At 39.3% G+C, this 18,394-nt stretch overlaps 1 protein-coding gene across 5 annotated transcripts in view; it reads left to right on the top strand.

Annotated features, from left to right (window-relative positions):
- Positions 1-18,394, top strand: part of Sfmbt1 (Scm like with four mbt domains 1) — a 118,023-nt gene that overhangs the window by 72,093 nt on the left and 27,536 nt on the right. For all 5 annotated transcript variants that reach the window (XM_057769830.1, XM_057769831.1, XM_057769826.1 and 2 more), the window contains 7 exons: positions 932-1,026; positions 6,588-6,828; positions 9,183-9,271; positions 10,152-10,398; positions 11,278-11,372; positions 12,195-12,296; positions 13,897-14,047. In XM_057769830.1, coding sequence (XP_057625813.1) covers positions 932-1,026; positions 6,588-6,828; positions 9,183-9,271; positions 10,152-10,398; positions 11,278-11,372; positions 12,195-12,296; positions 13,897-14,047 — 1,020 coding nt within the window. The remainder of the gene's footprint in view (positions 1-931; positions 1,027-6,587; positions 6,829-9,182; positions 9,272-10,151; positions 10,399-11,277; positions 11,373-12,194; positions 12,297-13,896; positions 14,048-18,394) is intronic.

Here is an 18,394-nt window from a genome sequence, read left to right as displayed (position 1 = left end):
AGTGAAAATATTAGCTAGTAGCAGGTTCACAGTTTAAATTTGAAATGTTTATTAAGAATCCTAAATGTTGGTATTAGATACTATATTTGAGTTCAGAGTAATTTGAATAGTTTCATATTCACACTAGTTTCATATGATTCATTTGTTGAAACTTCATATTTCTTGCTTTCCCAGTGTCTTAGTCAGTGTACTATTGCTGTGAAGAGACAAACATGACCATGACCACTCTTCAAAAGGAAAATATTTAGACATACATGGATCTGATCTACATGGGAAGTAGAAAAAGACAGGATCTCCTGAGTACATTGGGAGCATGGGAATTATGGGAGAGGATAAAAGGGGAGGGAGAGAAAGGGAGGGAAGCGGAGAAAAATATATAGCTCAATAAAAACAATTTTCAGAAAAGAAAAACATTTAATTGAGGCTGGTGCACAGTTCAGAGGTTTAATCCATTATTGTCATGGTGGGAAGCAAAGCAGCATGCAGGCAGGCATAGTGCTGGAGAGGCAGCTGAGAGTTCTACATCCCGACCAATAGGCTGCAGGAAAAGAGGAAAGACACTAGGTCTGACTTGAGTATTTGAAACCCCTAAAACCTACCCCCAGTGACACTTTTCCTCCAATAAGGCCACATCCACTCCAGTGTCCTAATCCCTGTCAAATAGTACTACTCCCTAATGATCAAGCATCTAATTATATGAGCCTATGGGATCCATTCTTACTCAAACCACCACACCGAGCATGAGAGTATATCAGATGACTGTTATGTTGAATTAAATTGACAGTCAGTGCACTTAGGGAACTTGCTATTAAGACAAAAAGTATTTAATTTTTTTTTGTATAAGATCAATGAATTTGTCCTATAGTAAATTTTGTTTATATACCTGTGTTTATTTTGAGATGCAACTTTTTGTTGTTGTTTTGTTTTGCAGATCCTGTGCCTGGTGTAGAAGTAGAAGAATTCAGCTGGGAGGATTATCTAGACGAGACAGGCTCCACCACAGTTCCCTATGCATCGTTTAAACATGTAGGCAACACCTCTTGACTTTTTTACTTTTTTCTCCTGGGACAGGGTCTCACTTTGTAACCCTGACTGTGTTGGAACTTGCTGTACAGACAAGTCTGGGCTCAGATTTATAGAGATCAACCTGCTTTCCCCTACTGCTGGGAATAAAGATGTTTGCCACCATGCCTGGCTTACCCCTTTTCTTTTAATCTTTGTATTGTGTCTTAGTCACTTTTCTACTGCTGTGACAAAGCACCATGGCCAAGGCAGCTTACAGAAAGAATTTGTTGGATACTTAGAATTTCAGAGGTCTGTGATTATTGTGGTGGGGCAGCAGGTAGGCTAAGAGCTCATATTATTGAGACAACAGACATGGGGCCGAGAGAAAACTGAGAATGGTGTGGGCTCTCGACACGTCAGAGCCTACCCCAGTGACACACCTTCTCCAACAAGACCACATCTCCTAACCCTTCCCAAACACTGTAGCAGCTGGGGTCCTTTAGGGAGCAGTCTCATTCTAGCCAGTAGGCCTATAGCCATAGCAGAATGCAGAATGCATTAGTTCACCTTCAGAGCTTCGCAGTCTTTGAGTCTCAGGACTGTTTAAAATCCAGTTTCTTCTGAGACTCAAGTCAATCTCCTAATTTATAACTCTAGATAAAAGCAAAAAGCAAATTACATACTTCCGATGTACAATGACAGGAAATATACATTACCATTCTAAAAGGGAGGAAAGGAGGCAGAATAAGGAAATCCTGACCAAGCAAGATTGAAACCTAGCAGTACAAATTCCAGACCTTGTTGTTCTGTGTCTATTAAGGGGCTTAGATGGCTCTGTCCTTCCAGCTTTGTTGCTTCCAACATCCCTCCCTTGGGCTGGTTTCACTCTCTGTTTGCAGCTGTCCTTGGAAAATATCCCATAGTTTTGGCGTCTTTACCATCTTCGGGCCCAGCACATTCTTTACTTTCACCGTGCTCTCTCTGGGCCTGCCCTACACCTGGCCTCAGCGGCGTTGCCTAACACCTGAGGGATGCTGTTTCTGTGACCCCTTTACTCCTTTATCCTCTTGACTCTAAAGCCAGAGATAGATGGCAGATGCCTCTAAATTCTACTGCCACCTGGGATGGGCCCTGGCCTCCTGGCCCCTTCTTGAGTTATATTTTAATAAGCTTTGATTTGCAGTTGTTTTTTTTAGGAACAGATAATTCCTTAGGCCAGTGGTTCTCAACCTTCCTAAAGTTGCAACCCTTTAATACAGTTCCTGGTGTTGTGGTGACCTCTCCTCCCCCAGCCCCGCCCCAGCCATAAAATTATTTTCGTTGCTACTTCATAACTATAATTTTTGCTACTGTTATGAACTGTAGTGTAAAATCTAATATTCAAGATATCTGATATGTAACCCCCGTGGAAAGGTCATTCAGTCCCCAAAGGGTGGTCATCTGCCCATTGAAAATTGCTGCCTTAGGCCTTTTCACAAGTTTGATTCAGGATTAGCTGGTTGAGGTGTTGCCCTGAGGGCACCACTCCCTTTATTCTATTTCTCCTTATTCTTTCAGCACAAACCATGGCTTCAACATTAAATTTCCTCGTGCTCTTTCGCCTTAAACTATATATTTTGTATTTCATTTTGCCTTGTTTGATTTTTTTTTCATTGTGAATCTGCATATGAGCAAATACATATAACAAGCAACAGAGTCAGTATCTGACTGTCTTGAACTCTCCTCTGCCAATGAAATTAGTCGAAAACTCTTACATTTAGCTTCAGGAATATTCTTAGAACAAGAGCAAAATGCAGCCATGAGAATATGCCAAGATATTATAAGAATGGTCTCTATCCCAGTTGATAATATTGTAACCTCCGAAACCTCTTAAAGTGGGGCCTCCGTAGTCCACATTGGTCCTCAGTGCTGTTGTCTTTTAAGCTCCTACTAGGATACCCAGTAAGTAAGCCCTGTTTTTAGCATTCAACCACTTTCCTAGTCCAGAGTCCCAAAGTCTTCCCTATTCCACAAAAAGAGTATGGTTAGACCTGTCACAGCAACACCCTACTCGCTGGTACCACTTTCTGCATAAGTGAACTCAGAATTCTTTTAAGTTAGGGTGTTTGAGCCAGGCGGAGGTGGCACACACCTTTAATCCCAGCACTTGGGAGGCAGAGGCAGGCGGATCTTTGTGAGTTTGAGGCCAGCCTGGTCTACAGAGCTAGTTCCAGAACAGGCTCCAAAGCTACAGAGAAACCCTATCTTAAAAAACAAAACAGAAAAGTTAGGAAATTTGAAAAAAAAAAATGTAAATGATTTTCCCTTTTCTTTCTTCCTGCTATCGTCATCAAGAAAATTTGCCCTTTTTGCAGGGTGTGTGTGTGTGTGTGAACAGAGTACACTGAGACAGATGTGTGAAAACAGGAAGCCTGGGACTGGGAAGACATCCCAGTCAATACAGTGTATAATGTACAAGTATGAAGAACTCAATTCAGATTTTCGGAACCCACATAAAAAGGGCATAGCAGCATACCTGTAATCCCAGTGCTTGGCAGATGAATAATAAAAATGCAGAGTTAACACTGTAAGAAAGAATGTTTTGGTTTTTGGGGATGCTTTTCAATGATGGGCAGTATCTTTTACACATTCAGTTTTGTAGGGTTTTTTAATTGTGAGGAATGGGGTGAGGAGGGAGGAACATTGGGTAGGTTTTTTTTGGGGGGGGCTCATTAGGGGAATGATAAAATCATGAAAAAACACATGTAATAATGTGACTCTGTGTTCAGAATATTTTATTTTTTCAACAAAATTTCCCTGGCACTGTAAATGAGGATTGAGATACTACATAATACCTGTAGATAATTGTGCCAAACCCACAAAGAAGGGGCTCTACCTGAGCTCAGCTTTCCCAAAGGAAAAAGCCTACACTACCAAGTGGCCACTTGGGAGATGGAGACTCATTGAAAGGAAGTCTTTTATTGAAGAGTAGACAGAGGCAGACCAATCTATCAGTAGTACTAATTCTTAAAATTAGAGAAAAAAACTTACTTCAATTTGTCCAGTAAAGCCCCTAGCTGATGCATTCCAGGAGACGCTGCAGGCTGTGGGGTGGTAGGAGAGGAAGAGGAAGAGCATACTCTTAGGATAGAAACTCAAGTATCCTTGATTTTTGAACTTTGAAATTCTTTTTTTTTTCTTTTCCAAAACAGCAGGAGTCTCTGTGTAACAGCCCTAGTTGTCCTAGAACTAGCTCTTTAGACCAGACTGGCCTTGAACTCACAAAGACCCACCTAATCCCCCCCCCCCCCCCCCCCCAGTGCTAAGGTAAAGGTGTGCGCCACAGCAGCCTGGCTGAACTCAGAAATTCTTATTGGCACAATTCAGTTGTGGGCAGCATAGATTTAATTGAATCTGTTTAAGGGTTGAATGACTTACAGTGCCCTGGTTTCAGGAAATTCCCTGCATATTGGAGTAGTGGTTCCCTTGGAAACACAGAACAGAATCCTCAGAAGGAGCATGCTCTATCTCGAGTCTTGAGACTCATCAGTTCTTAGCATGGTAGATCCATCCTAGAGTGACAATGTAAAATCTGGTGAGTGAAAAAACAAAAAACAAGTTTTGAATGTAAACTTCACACTATATTGTAACTTTTAATCATAAGAAAACTAGATTTAAAAAAAAAGCAACATGGAACTTTGTTTGGCTTATTTTAGGACTTCATTTTCATTTTTCTAGTGTTTTTGACTACATTTCCATTATTTTAAGTTTTACATTTTTGCGTGCATGTATTTGTTTGGGTGTGCCACAGTGCATGCCTGGAAGTCAGAGGACAGCTTGCTGGAATTCTCCCGGGGATTGAACTCGGGTGAACTTAGTGGCAGGTACCTTTATATCCCACCCACTTTATTTGCTTCATTTGTCACAGCGGAGTCTCCTTTCATGAACTTGGCTCTTTTAAAGAATATATATTATATGTCAGTTATTTTGTGCAGTATTTTTTGATTTGGGAAACTTTCCCCTTATTAAATTGTGTATATTCAGATATGTCAAGCATGCCAAAGGAAATAAAGTCCTTTTCTTATATGGAATTCGGCAAATGTATGCAATTGCGATATTGATGTTTTAGGAGTTATATTAACTTTGATAAATTTAAAGTGATATATGCCATTTTCTTCATTGTATTGTTACTGTTTTGCCTTTTGCAGCTGATAAGAATCGTATAGAGTGATCCTTTGAGATTATGCAAATACTGTTTTTATCATAGTAGTTTCAGCATCTATCAATAATTCTTGCTTGCTGTGCATATTTATATGATGCTTGTCTGATGACAGTTATTTTCATTCCACTAAAAAGAGATAATTTCATTATGTAGTCCAGGCAGGCCTCCTGCCTCAGTCCCTTGAGTACTGGGACTGTTGTTGGGAACCACCTGTTGATATTTTTCCACCATTTTGTTCTATATTTATCTTTTGATTTGCAACTGTGACCATTGGGAGATCCTTTTAGCTATCTTGTGTTTCCTTTTAACATGCCCCATACTTTTTTAATTGTTTCTGTTTGACATCACAAGATGTTTGAGACTCCTACTTTATTTTTATTTTTCCAGAATTGTAACTAGTAGTTTCCCCATGATCCCTTGCTTTTGTTGATTGCAAGATGATATGAAAACTATTTGGGCACTAAATCCGTTCAGGGTTAAGAAATACACATGCACTTATGTCCACATTTATACTGCTTTCCTATCAGTTCATGTTTTTATTTAGATTCTTCTGATTCCAGTCCACAATGACAGGATTTACTCCAGTCTTCCCCCTTTTTTGGGGGTGAGATTAGATTGTTTGTGTGTGTGTGTGTGTGTGTGGCTTTTCGAGACAGGATTTCTTTGTGTAGCCCTGGTTGTCCCATAAAGCCAGTGCTTTGTAGACCAGGCTAGCCTTGAATTTAAGGAGATCTCCCTGCCTCTGCCTCTCAAGTCCTGGGATTAAAGGTGAGTGCCAGCATATCCACCCCCTGCCCTTTTTTTTTAAATTTGTAACTACTCCCACAGTACTTTTATATATACTTAATTTTAATGTACTTAAGAATTGCTAACCCATACCTTTGTCATCGTGTAACTTTTCATCTACATTGGAACACTTCATTATAACAGCTGACAGAAGTGTGGACTTCCTGCATATTGTACATAATATTACTGATACTAGTGATTTATATCTTTATACTTTTTTCATTTCCCTGTTGTGGTTATCTAAAACCTTTTGTTGTTGAGTGATATAGAAATCTTGAAGACATGTTGAAGGATATGAAAATGTGAATGTTTAGTGATGTATTACTTTCTAGAAGATACCTTCTATCATCATAATAGACTGGCTGTGTTGTTGAAAATACCAAGTTCTATCACTGCCATGTGGACAGAGCCCTGTAGCTACTTCTGGTTTTTTGATCAGTGTTATGAGTTATAATTAGAATTTCTCAGGTTTCCTTTGAGAAGGTTTTATAGGCATTTAGTGCTTTGAAAATCTTAGGTCTTAAAAAAGAATTTGGGCAGAAAAACACTCATGAAATACATTTTGTCTGGTGGCTAATAACATTTCTTTTTTTAGGTGGACATACGTTTGCAAAATGGCTTTGCTCCTGGGATGAAGCTTGAGGTAGCTGTGAAAAAAGATCCTGAAACTTACTGGGTTGCCACCATCATTACTGCCTGTGAGCAGTTACTCCTACTCCGTTATGAAGGCTATGGTGAAGACCGGAAAGCAGACTTCTGGTGTGATATCAGGAAAGCTGGCCTCTATCCCCTTGGGTGGTGTGAGCAGAATAAGAAGACCCTTGAAGTTCCAGAAGGTAGTAGCATATTCCCTTTCAAGGTGTGATAGGATATTGCTGTAAGAAAATTTAGATTGGCCACAGTCTTGAGGCTTGTCAGGCTACTCCTACGTAGATTACACAGCGTTTTAGGCGAGGCTAACTTTTGTTTGTTTCTTTGTTTTGTTGTTTTTCGAGACAGGGTTTCAGGAACTGGCTTAAGTCCCTACTAATATACACACACAAGTGCAAGGAACTGGCTTCAGTCCCTACTAATATACACACACAAGTGCAAGGAACTGGCTTAAGTCCCTACTAATATACACACACAAGTACAAGGAACTGGCTTAAGTCCCTACTAATATACACACACAAGTACAAGGAACTGGCTTAAGTCCCTACTAATATACACACACAAGTGCAAGGAACTGGCTTCAGTCCCTACTAATATACACACACAAGTGCAAGGAACTGGCTTCAGTCCCTACTAATATACACACATAAGTACAAGGCACTAGCTTCAGTCCCTGTTAACACACCTATGCACACACTGAAAAGAGAAAAACAAAACAAAAAATCAGAACAAAAACGGGGCAATGGGACAACGGGTCACCATGAGGAAGCAGCCGGTGAAGACAAATTCTGAAAAATGTTATGCTGAGAGGCTGTGTGTCTCAGTAAGTGTTCTACCAGAAAGTTGAGGGAAGGGAAAGAGAAGAATGAACCTACAGATAAAAGGAGTTTTGATATCAAATTGTTTGCAGTGCATGTTTTTTAAAGTGGTTCCCATTGAGATCAAAAAAGTTAAAAATAATTTTTGATATAATTGAGGAAGTTTGTATGTAGACTAGACATTTACTTTTGAAGAATTACTAACTTGTTATAAGCATAATGTTCTGGTTTTGTAAGAAGTTATTTTGGGGTTAAAGAGTTGGCTCAACAGTTAAGAGCACTGGCCACTCTTCTTTAGGACCCAGGTTCAATTCCCAGCATCTATATACCATCTAGCAAGCCTGTAACTCCTGTCCCAGGGGATCCTACAACCTCTCTTGGTGTTTCTGAGCACTGCATGTTCATGGTACAGAGATACACATTGAGACAACTACCCACAAGTATAAAGAAATTTAAAGTGATTTCATGAATATTTTGTGGATGAAATTATATGATGTTTAAAATTGGCTTCTAATTAGTTCTTGATTGGGTAGCAGTAAAATTTGTGAGGGTATGGGCCAGGGGTTGGCAAATGATCTGCTCAGGGCCAGATAGTGATGCTTTAGCTGTCACTCATATGGTCTCCGCCATAGATACAACATTCTACCCTTGCAGTGTGAACCTGGCTGCTACAGACAAAACATCAGTAATCAACATGGCTATGTGCCGGAAAAGTGTTATTTATAAAAAGCAGGTCTGAGTTAGCCCACAAGTGACAGTTTGCTAACTCTTGCTCCAGATAAAACATTTGGGCATGAGGTGACAGTTGTTGAAGCTATGTTGCATGAAGATTCATTGTACCTTTTTCTGTATGTGTTTTTTGTTGTTGTTACTGTGAGTTGTTTTTGTTTTTGAGACAGGTTTTTATTATGCAGCCCTGACTGGCGTGGAACTTGTTCTGTAGATCAGGTTGGCCTGGAGCACATATAGATCTGCCTGCCTCAGCCTCTCAGCTTACAAGCAGACATCATCACACCCAGGCCTCTTTCTGTATTTTTTATTCATGTTTGAAATATTTATAATAAAAATGAAGTAGGAATTTTTTTTATAAAATTAAGTAAGGGAATTATTTTGTGTACAACTAATAGTCTCTGTTTTAGATACAGTTCTTATTGAGCCAGAGAGTAGCTGCTTTAATTTGGTTTCTATTGATATAATAAAGACTATGGCCAAAAGCAATTTGAGCAGGAAAGGGCTTATTTGGTATACATCTATATCTCTGGCTGTACTCCATTAAGAGAAGCCAAGGCAGGAACTGAAGCAGAGGCAATGGAGGAACACTGTACTGTCTTGCTTCCCGTGGTTTGCTCAACTGGCTTTCTTATATACCTCAGGACCACCTGCTCAGAGGGGTTGCCACCCATAGTGTACTGGGCTCTCCCAGCTCTGTCATCAGTCAAAAAGATGCACCACAAACTTGTGTACAGGCCAGTGTGATGGATGCATTGTCTCAATTGAGGTTTCTTCCCAGATGACTCTAGCTTGTACCAAGGTGACAAAAAACTAACTAGCACACGACTCAGTGAAGAATGAGGACATTTTGTAGCTATTTTGTTTTGTCTTTTCAAGCACTCAAAAAGAGATTTTTAAGTGATTAGCCTACCCTTAAGTCATTTCTATATGTCAGGTTTCTTTGTGTTTAGGGGCTGACATGAATAATAACTACTTCTTCCCTTGTTTAGGCATCCGACATAAGGTGTCTGATTGGGGTGCATTTCTACAGCAGACCCTGAGAGGAGCCTGTGGTCCTCCTGTGTCTTTGCTAGAGGGCGTGAGTATTAGTGCTTTTTTAATCAGTATGGAAAACTTTTGCAAGGAATCCAAAACTGATAGCTCATTTACTCTGCGGAGGAAAAGAATCATTGTTATTCGAGTCATAAGCATAGGGATCGGAACATTTAAATGTGGTATCAGAAGTTGTACTTTGGCGTGTTTAGTGCCTGAGAAGCTTCTCAATCAGTTGCCAGTTAAGGTTCTGCTGATAGATATTTCCACGTTTCAAACAAATTAAAAAAAAATTATACTTAGATTAATTTTTTTATCCTTGCCCAGGGCAATAAAAATAATAAAATGAATGGATGATGAGGTAGATACATTATTGCTCACATAAATGCAAAATATTAAGAATAGTTTAAAAGCTAGGGAAGCTGACATCTGCTCTAATAAAAAGATTTCTGTAATCTAATAAGTGAAAAACAGCATATGTTTTGAAAAAAAGAAAAAACATACCAAAGAGAAGCAGAAGTAGATATTGACTTGGGTGTAGTGTTTATACCAGCTACTCTCTGTGGTCTCTTCAGGTCTTTAAGATTATAAAAGAGGGTAGGCATGTTCGATTTTCTCTTTAATGATGATCTTATTTGCTTTCATAATCAGAGACAAGATTCTATTTTTAAAACTATAGTAAATGAAATAATAATTAGAGATAGTTGTTAAAACAATTTTGTTGTGTTATAAGTAAGCTTTTCTTTATGATAAACATTTTCATATCATCCAAAAGTGGTATTGTGGGAGGCCATCTATAGACAATGTAATTTAATCCCACTGTTGTAGGGTGAGTAAAACAGTATGAAGACTAGTTTCACAAAATTTAGAACTTGAATTTTAAGAAGAAATATTAACCTCTCCAATTTCACGTTTTTAACCTGCAGCTCCGTAATGGAAGGAATCCTTTAGATCTCATTGCTCCTGGGTCCAGACTAGAATGCCAAGCTTTTCGAGACTCCTTAAGCACTTGGATTGTTACTGTCGTGGAGAACATCGGGGGACGGCTGAGGCTGCGCTATGAAGGACTTGGAAGTTCTGACAAATTTGAACACTGGTTGTACTACTTAGATCCGTTTCTTCATCATATTGGTTGGGCTGCTCAGCAAGGATATGAACTTCAGCCCCCATCAGGTAAAGAGTGACATAGCACTTTTATATAAACTTCTATTATTGTTTTATTATTAATATCTGTGAGGGTGAAAAATATATTCTACATATTATGAAAACATTTTTGTTTTTGCTTTTCAAGACAAGGATTTCTCTGTGTTGCCCTGACTGTCCTGGAACTTGCTCTTTGACCAGGCTGGCCTCAAACACATAGAGATCCATCTGTCTCTGCCTCCCAAATGCTAGAATTAAAGGCATGTGCCACCACCGCCCGGCATGGAAACCTTTCTTAATTTACATAAAAAGTGTTTTATATTTATACAAAGTAGTTGCATTAAATATATATTTTTCTTTGATTTTGTTATTACACTTATAGTTTAGCATACATTATTGATTATACCTTAGACTCTTTCCCTTACCAATTTTTACTTGCATTCATTACTGTGTAGTCCAGTTTGGGTATTTATTGTATTATTTCGTGGGCTGCAGCATTACATCTGCTCTTACTGTAGTTATTTTAACAAACTTTAAGTTTTGACCTCTTAAACAGAATACTGAGATTCGAATACAGGTTATTTTGTATGAAGGTGGACCTGAACTCCTCACCCCTAAAAGAAAAAAAAGCTGGCATGGTGGTGCATACCTTTAATCCCAGTACTGGGGAGGCAGAGGCAGGAGGATCTCTGAGTTGGAGGCCAGCCTGGTCAACAGAGCAAACTCCAGGGCAACCAGCACTATATTGAAAAACCCTCCTTTGGGGGGAGTTTGGTGGTGGAGGGAGAGTAAACCTAAACCTTTTCCTAATCCATAGTAGAAAGTAATTCTGTTTATGTGAATGCTTTCAGAAGTTAAAACATTTATAGGTTTTCTTCTCTTAAATCATGCTATTTTGTCTCACTAAAGAAATTAGGCATCTGAAAAATGAAGCTGATTGGCAAGAGATTCTGGCCAAACTGAAAGAGGAGGAGGAAGAGCCATTACCTTCTTATTTATTTAAGGTAAAAACAGAAACTCATGATAAATACAAGTTTTACCATATAGTAGAAAATAGCACTTGGGGGAGGTAAAGAATGGGAAGGAACCACTGGAGGCAGGAGAGCATTGTGGCCTGCGGTGTGGGAAGGAGAGGTCAGACAGCAGGGATGCTGATCATCCTCTCTCAAGGTCCTCTGAAAGCTGTCTGAATGTCTTCTTTTCCAGTTAGCTACATAACCTTAACTAGTTAGGAATAAATATGTTTTTTCTTCCAGATGCCCATTGCATTGCAGATATAGAGAGGAATGCTTTACATGAGTTGTTTTTCCTGAGTAGATTTTCTCAGGAAGAGAAGTAGCAAGATTTACCAGAAGCTTAGCGGCTCTGTTATTTTCATTAACTAGATTACCTTTCCTGTACTGTGATGAACCACCCGTGACAAAAGCAGCCTAAGCGCTGAGGGCTTGTTTTGACTCACTGAAGGGCTGTAGACCATCGTGACTGAGAAGCCTGGAGACAGGAGCTTGAGATGTCCCTTCACAGTAAAATGTAGTCAGCAAGCAAAGGGAAATGCGTGCTGGTGCTCAGCTCATTTCTACTTTTTCACCCAATCCAGGACCGTAGTTCAGAGGGCAATATTCTCCACATTCAGAGTATATTCTTCCCTCCTTGTTAAACCTCTCTGGAAATGCCCTCAGAGACACACCCAGAGCATGTCACCTAGAGGACTCCAAATTCAGTCTAGTTGACAGTGAATATTAACCATCACAAGTATTTAACTACATATGCGCACAAATTAATTCAAAGACACTCTATTTTTACTCTTTTTGTTGTATATATTTCAGGATAAGCAAGTTATTGGAAGCCATGAATTTTCTGTAAATATGAAATTGGAAGCTGTGGACCCATGGTCTCCTTTTGGGATTTCTCCTGCTACAATTGCTAAGGTGAAGTGGGAGTTATTTCTTCTGGGAAGAATTGCCGTCAGGGTAACTACTTGAGGAAATGATGGTGGTTTGATCTTTAGGCTATCCTAATACAGTTCACTCTGAAGCCAGAATCTCTTCTGTATTTGTATTGTATTGCCCAGTTTTTTTGTGTGCCATTTCTTCTTCAGGTCTTAGTCTTGTACAGCCAGAGCAGAGCAGTCAGGGCAGCAGAGTAGGAGAAGGAAATGCTCTTTGAGGCAAGCCTTCCTTCGTGTAACTGGAAGACTTAGGGCCACAGTGTTCATAAAGTGTGAATCCAGGCAGTGCCATCACGCATCTAACCAGGGAAGGGTTTGGGGACATAGAAAACTGCTATCTCTCCAACAGCTGACAAAACTAAGGCTCTTGTTAAGAGTAACCACAGGAGCTGAGCACATTGTTAATTATGTCAGTTGTGCAGTTACTGTGTAATAGAGAGTATTTGGTAGAGTAGAGCAGGACCCCATTTTCTGTAAGTAGAGCCCAAGGTGGATTATAACTATGGGAATAATTACTAGGATGTTTAGTTATCTGACTTGATGAGATTTACATTTTCTTTGTTTTAGTGGAAGATTATTCTTAGAACTATAAGAGATTCTTGAGCCTATAAGTAGTCTTAAGACCTCTGACAGCTGGAGAAATGGCCCGGTGGTTAAGAGCTTTTAACAAAGGACTAGTTTAATTCCCAGCACCCAAATCAAGTGCTTTATAACCACTTGTAATTACAGTTTCATTTAGGGCCTCCCCCTCAGCACCTACACCCATAGACACACATGTAAATAATGGAATAAAAATAAATCTTTAAGACACATACACAAAGAAAGAGAGAAAGAGAGGTAGACATAGACCTGACATGACACCAAGACCCACCAACCTTCTTTGGAGTCTGAAGAGACACAGAGGATAATTGTGGACTTCTCACTTTGGCATTTGATGTTAATATAGTAATGTATTTGACCCCTTACTAAGCTTAAATTAAATTTTACTTGGAAGCCAAATAATTGGTTTGAGTTCAGGTTTAAAAAAAAGAAAAGTTTCTTGATCATGTAACCTATGGTAAATTACTTTACTTTTCTTTGAATTTATCTTCCTTACCTGAAAAATGGAATTGAAAATGGTACCTACCACTGGGCGGTGATAGCATACTCCTTTAATCCCAGCACTCAGGAGCCAGAGGCAGGTGGATCTTTTTAAGTTCAAGGCCAGCCTGGTCTATAAAAGAGAGAGAGAGAGAGACAGAGAGACAGAGAGACAGAGAGACAGAGACAGAGAGAGAGAGAGAGAGAGAGAGAGAGAGAGAGAGAGAGAGAGAGAATGGTACCTACCTCATTAGATTGTTACAAAAAATAAAACTGAGTAAATATATGAAAGATATTTAACTAAACTAGTACCTGATGTAGAACTAACATTTATTGAATATTTTAATAACTCAATGTCAGTGTAAATGAACTTATGTAACATGTTTGATTGTGCTAAGTACAGATCTATTTGTGATAGATATGTATGTGTGTATACCTAATATGTATTATATACATAATATAAAAAATCCATTTGTCAGTTTTATCTGTTAATTATACAGGTTTTTGATGATAAGTTCTTTCTGGTGGAAATGGATGATCTTCGATCAGAAGACCATACAAGGCGGTCATTTGTGTGCCATGCTAACAGTCCTGGTATCTTTCCTGTGCAGTGGAGTCTAAAGAATGGTTTACACATCAACCCTCCTCCAGGTACGCATTTGAGTTCTTCTTTGTTGTTTCTCAAAATTATTATTATCATAATTAATTGTGTAGGGTCTCTCTATGTAGCTGAGTGTGCCCTCAGACTTACTGTATGACCCATGCTGGCCTTAAATTCCTTATCTACCCGACTTAGCCTTTGAAATATATGTTGGATGGCATTGCTAAGATCTTTTATACCTTCTGTCCAAGATAAGGTAATGAGATGTAGATTCCATAATTTTATTTATTTGTTTATTGAGGAAGAGTCTTATTATTTGGCCTGGCTGGCCTGTAACTTGCTATGTGGACTAGGCTAACCTTGAACTCACAGAGAAGAACCTCCTGCTTCTGCATCCTGAGCACTGGCACTAAAAGAGTATGCCACCACATCCAGCTCATTCTGTAATATTTGAAGTCACAAGCGGAAGTGTTAGTGTTTTTTTTTTTTTTCATTTTTTTCATACTTTGACATATATTTGTATAGGCAGCCAGAAGGACAGGTTCAAGCCTGGATTCTGTTCTGGTTCCCTACTCTGTTCAACAGGTTGGAATCTGTTGGGATGTCACAGAAAGATGGGTGTCTGTTTTACTTCTCTTACTGGGATAAGTCATAGACCAAAGCAATTTTTGGCGAAGAAATGGTTTTTTCATCTTATTCTTAAAGCCTGTCACTGAAGGGAGTCCAGGCTGGAGCTCATGGCAGACACTGAAGTAGACTACATAGAAATTCTGCTTAGTGATTTGCTCCTTATGGCTTGCTCAGGCTTGCATTTTTATACAACCTAGGACCACCTGCCTGAGGTGGCAGCCCCCACACTAGACTGGGCCTTCCCACATTAATCATTAACCAAGAAAATGCCTACAGACTCTCCCACAGGATAGTTTGATGGAGGCAATCCCTTAGTTGAGAGTCTCTCTTCCCAGATATGCCTGTGTTTGTGTGTGTTGACAGTAAGCCTGGCAGACGCTGAGCTTGTAGACCTGAGCTAGAAGGCTGGCGATTTTTAGGTGTTGAGGCCTTGTTATCCAGATGACTAGTCAGAGGGATGCTACAATCAAGATCTAAAAGGAATAACAGCTTATTTTACTTGTAATTTTGTAAAATTTGATATTTGACCTTCTAATCAAAGTACTGAAATAAGATTTCACTGAATTTGACTGAAATTTTTAGTATTTTAAAACGTGGAATATATGGAAAATGTCAGATGTTAGCTTTTCCTTTTTTTTTTTTTTTTGGTGGGGGGCTTTTTGAGACAGTGTTTCTCCAAGTAGCCTTGGGACCTATCCTGGAACGAGCTCTGTAAAATCAGGCTGGCCTCGAACTCACAGAGATCCGCCTGCCTCTGCTTCCCGAGTGCTGGGATTAAAGGCCTGCCCCACCACTGCCCAGCCAGCATACTAGCAAATCAGATTATTTCAATTAGTAGACTTTGGGAAGCAAAGCTTCTCTTAAATGCTGACTGCTGAAGCATTGTGCTGGAAGCACTCATGTTAGCAAGGATCCTAAACTGTCCTCCACCCAGCCTTCATTCATCCAAGAAAACATTTATGTGGTGTTTGTTGTGAACACGTATTGAATTTATCACTGAGAAGGCAGAGGTGAGTATCATCTAGCCTTTCAAGAGGCACAAGAGGGAAAATACCCACAGGACTTCCCAGGTTCTCCACATCGGTGAGCTGAACACAAGGAGCACCTGGTGGGACGGTGTGGCATTGAACACTTAAGCTAGGAACTTGTTGCTTTGTAGAAAAGTGCAGATTTCCAAGTTCTTACACTGATTGCTACCTTTGTGTGAAAAGGAGAAAACAATTATTAAAGATATTATGTAATTGGAAATGACAGTGGGGCCTGGAGAATTGGCACAGTGGCTAAGAGCATTTGCTGCTTCTACAGTCCAAAGTCCAATTCCCAGTATCCATAGCAGATGGCTCATAGCTGCCTGCAACTCTAGTTCTAGGGTATCTGGTGCCCCTTTCTGGACTCTACAGGTACCAGCATGCACACATGAACATACTCACATATATACATACACTTATACATATATAAAAATAGAAATATTTAAGGAAGGAACATGCCAGAGAATGTTTTTATCAGAAAGTGAGATAGGGTCAAAGGGAGAGCTGAGACCTTTGTTTGGGCAAGAAAGGGGAGTGTGGGGACAGGTTAGGAGGACACAGTTTTGAGTAGCCTGTGATTAAGCTCTGTGATTAAGTGGACAGCAACCGTGTAGCTCCTCACCCTGCACAGATGGAGTTGAGTTAGATACTAGTTTGGAGGTATAGCTACCAAGAACCTTTATAGATTGAAATAGAGAGTTGTTTATTTTAGTCTTGAGTTGAATTTATGATTCGGATTATAGCATAACATTTAGAGTTTTAAAATGTTTTCTTAATTGAAACATATACTATATGGAGTCAGGGTAGCATTTTAATGCATATATTCAATGTATAATGATCAGGTTAGAGTAATGAACATATCTGTCAGCTATAATACTGTAGTGGGGAGCTGCGGGCTGTGTTCCTGCCGCCCCAGCTCCTGGTCGCCTGGCTAGCTTATGCCCCGAAATAACAACACACAAACTGTATTCTTTTAAATACTGCTTGGCCCATTAGCTCTAGCCCTTACTGGCTAATTCTCATATCCCGATCAACCCATCTCTAATAATCTGTGTAGCACCAGTCTTACCAGGAAAGATTCAGCATGTCTGACCTGGCGGCTTGCTTCATTGCATCTGCCCTGGAAGCAGAAGCATGGCGTCTGTCTCTGAGAGGAGCTGCCCTGCATCTGAGCTCACTTCCTCTTCCTCCCAGCATTCTGTTCTGTTTACTCCACCCACCTATGTTCTAACCTGTGAGGGCCAAGCAGTTTCTTTATTTTTTAACCAATGACCTTCCTCCATCATTTCCCCTTTTTCTGTTTAAACAAAAAAAAAATGGAAGGCTTTAACTTTAACATAGCAAAATTACATATAACAAAACAGTTATCAAGTAAGAATTACAGTTACAGTATTTATATCTATTTTATCTTTTATCATAACAAAGGAAAACTGTTAACTATCTATCTATTCTTCTACTCCACCAAAAACTCCAGAAGGATATAATACTACCTAAGTAAACAAGAAATAAGCTACTTTCAAACTCTAGAAATGACAGAGACATCTCGCGCCTGGACAGTCACCCAAAGTTTCTCTGTACCGTTGGGGCATCCATCTTCGGCCTACAGGCCCATGGTATCCAGCAGACATTTCCATGAAGCAGGAAAATTCAAAGGCAGTTCAGTCACTATCTGCTGTGTCCTGCAGAATGTCTCGCAGACTCTTTCATGAATCAGGAACCCCGAAAAATCATCTCACCTTTAGGCAAGTTCAGTAGTCCTCTCTCTGTGGGTTCTCTGTGTCCAGTTTATACAATAGTCCAGGCAAGAGCAGTTTCTTGCCCAAATGGCTATCAAACTCCATAAAGATTCTCTTCCATGCCCATCTTCCTCTTGAAGTAGATTGGTGCTGCCAGGAGCAGAGTGTCTCATTGTCATGAAAAGTCCTAAGTTATTAAAACATTTAAAATGCCATATTTTATAATCTTTGAAAGATATGAAGAATGCCTATCTAAAATATATCTATGTACATCTAGAAAATCTAACTAACATGACTACAAGCTTGACTATTATTGATAATTATCAATTAACAACCTATATACATTACATTTTTAAATGAATTACACAATCACAATACCTTAATCAAGATCAGAAATACATACACATATAACAAAATTGACCTTAAATTTAAATCACTAAAGCAAAATCCATATCAATGCAAATTATTCATACCTATATCATATCCCCCTTTAAATGTAAAAGAACATTTATAAACAATATTTGGGAATATAGGCACAGTTATTTCTCTCCAAACTGCTTCCTGCTGAATGGGGGCGCTGTTATTCGGGTCTTTTATGGGATAACCTGTCTGCTAGGTTTATCTCAGTCGGCAGTTGAGCAAAATAATTTTTTGAGGGTGTTCACATCAACCTTTCAGGAGGGCGTGGTCTATCATACCATATTGTGATAGAAGCAATCCACAATGTCTCATCCTCTGTGAAAACGAAAGAAGAAACTCTTTTCCAAAGTATCATATCCTTAGATCGAAATTCTGAAGTCAAGGTATTTTGGAAATATCTATCTTGGATTAGTTCAGCAGCATTTATAAACAAGTATCTTTTAGCATCTGTTGCTCTTTCCTCAGCATTCAAACAATTCAAAGAGAGCATAATAGCATACAGTATCAAGATTATCTGTGTATTTTACATCTTTGTGCGGCTTTATTTTAACTTCTATTTCGTTTATTTTTACTTTTATTTTAT

Source organism: Chionomys nivalis, chromosome 5 (genome assembly GCF_950005125.1).
Source record: "Chionomys nivalis chromosome 5, mChiNiv1.1, whole genome shotgun sequence".
Lineage (NCBI taxonomy): Eukaryota > Metazoa > Chordata > Mammalia > Rodentia > Cricetidae > Chionomys > Chionomys nivalis.
Note: the sequence above shows the minus strand (reverse complement) of the source record. Positions and strands in the feature narration are given on the sequence as shown.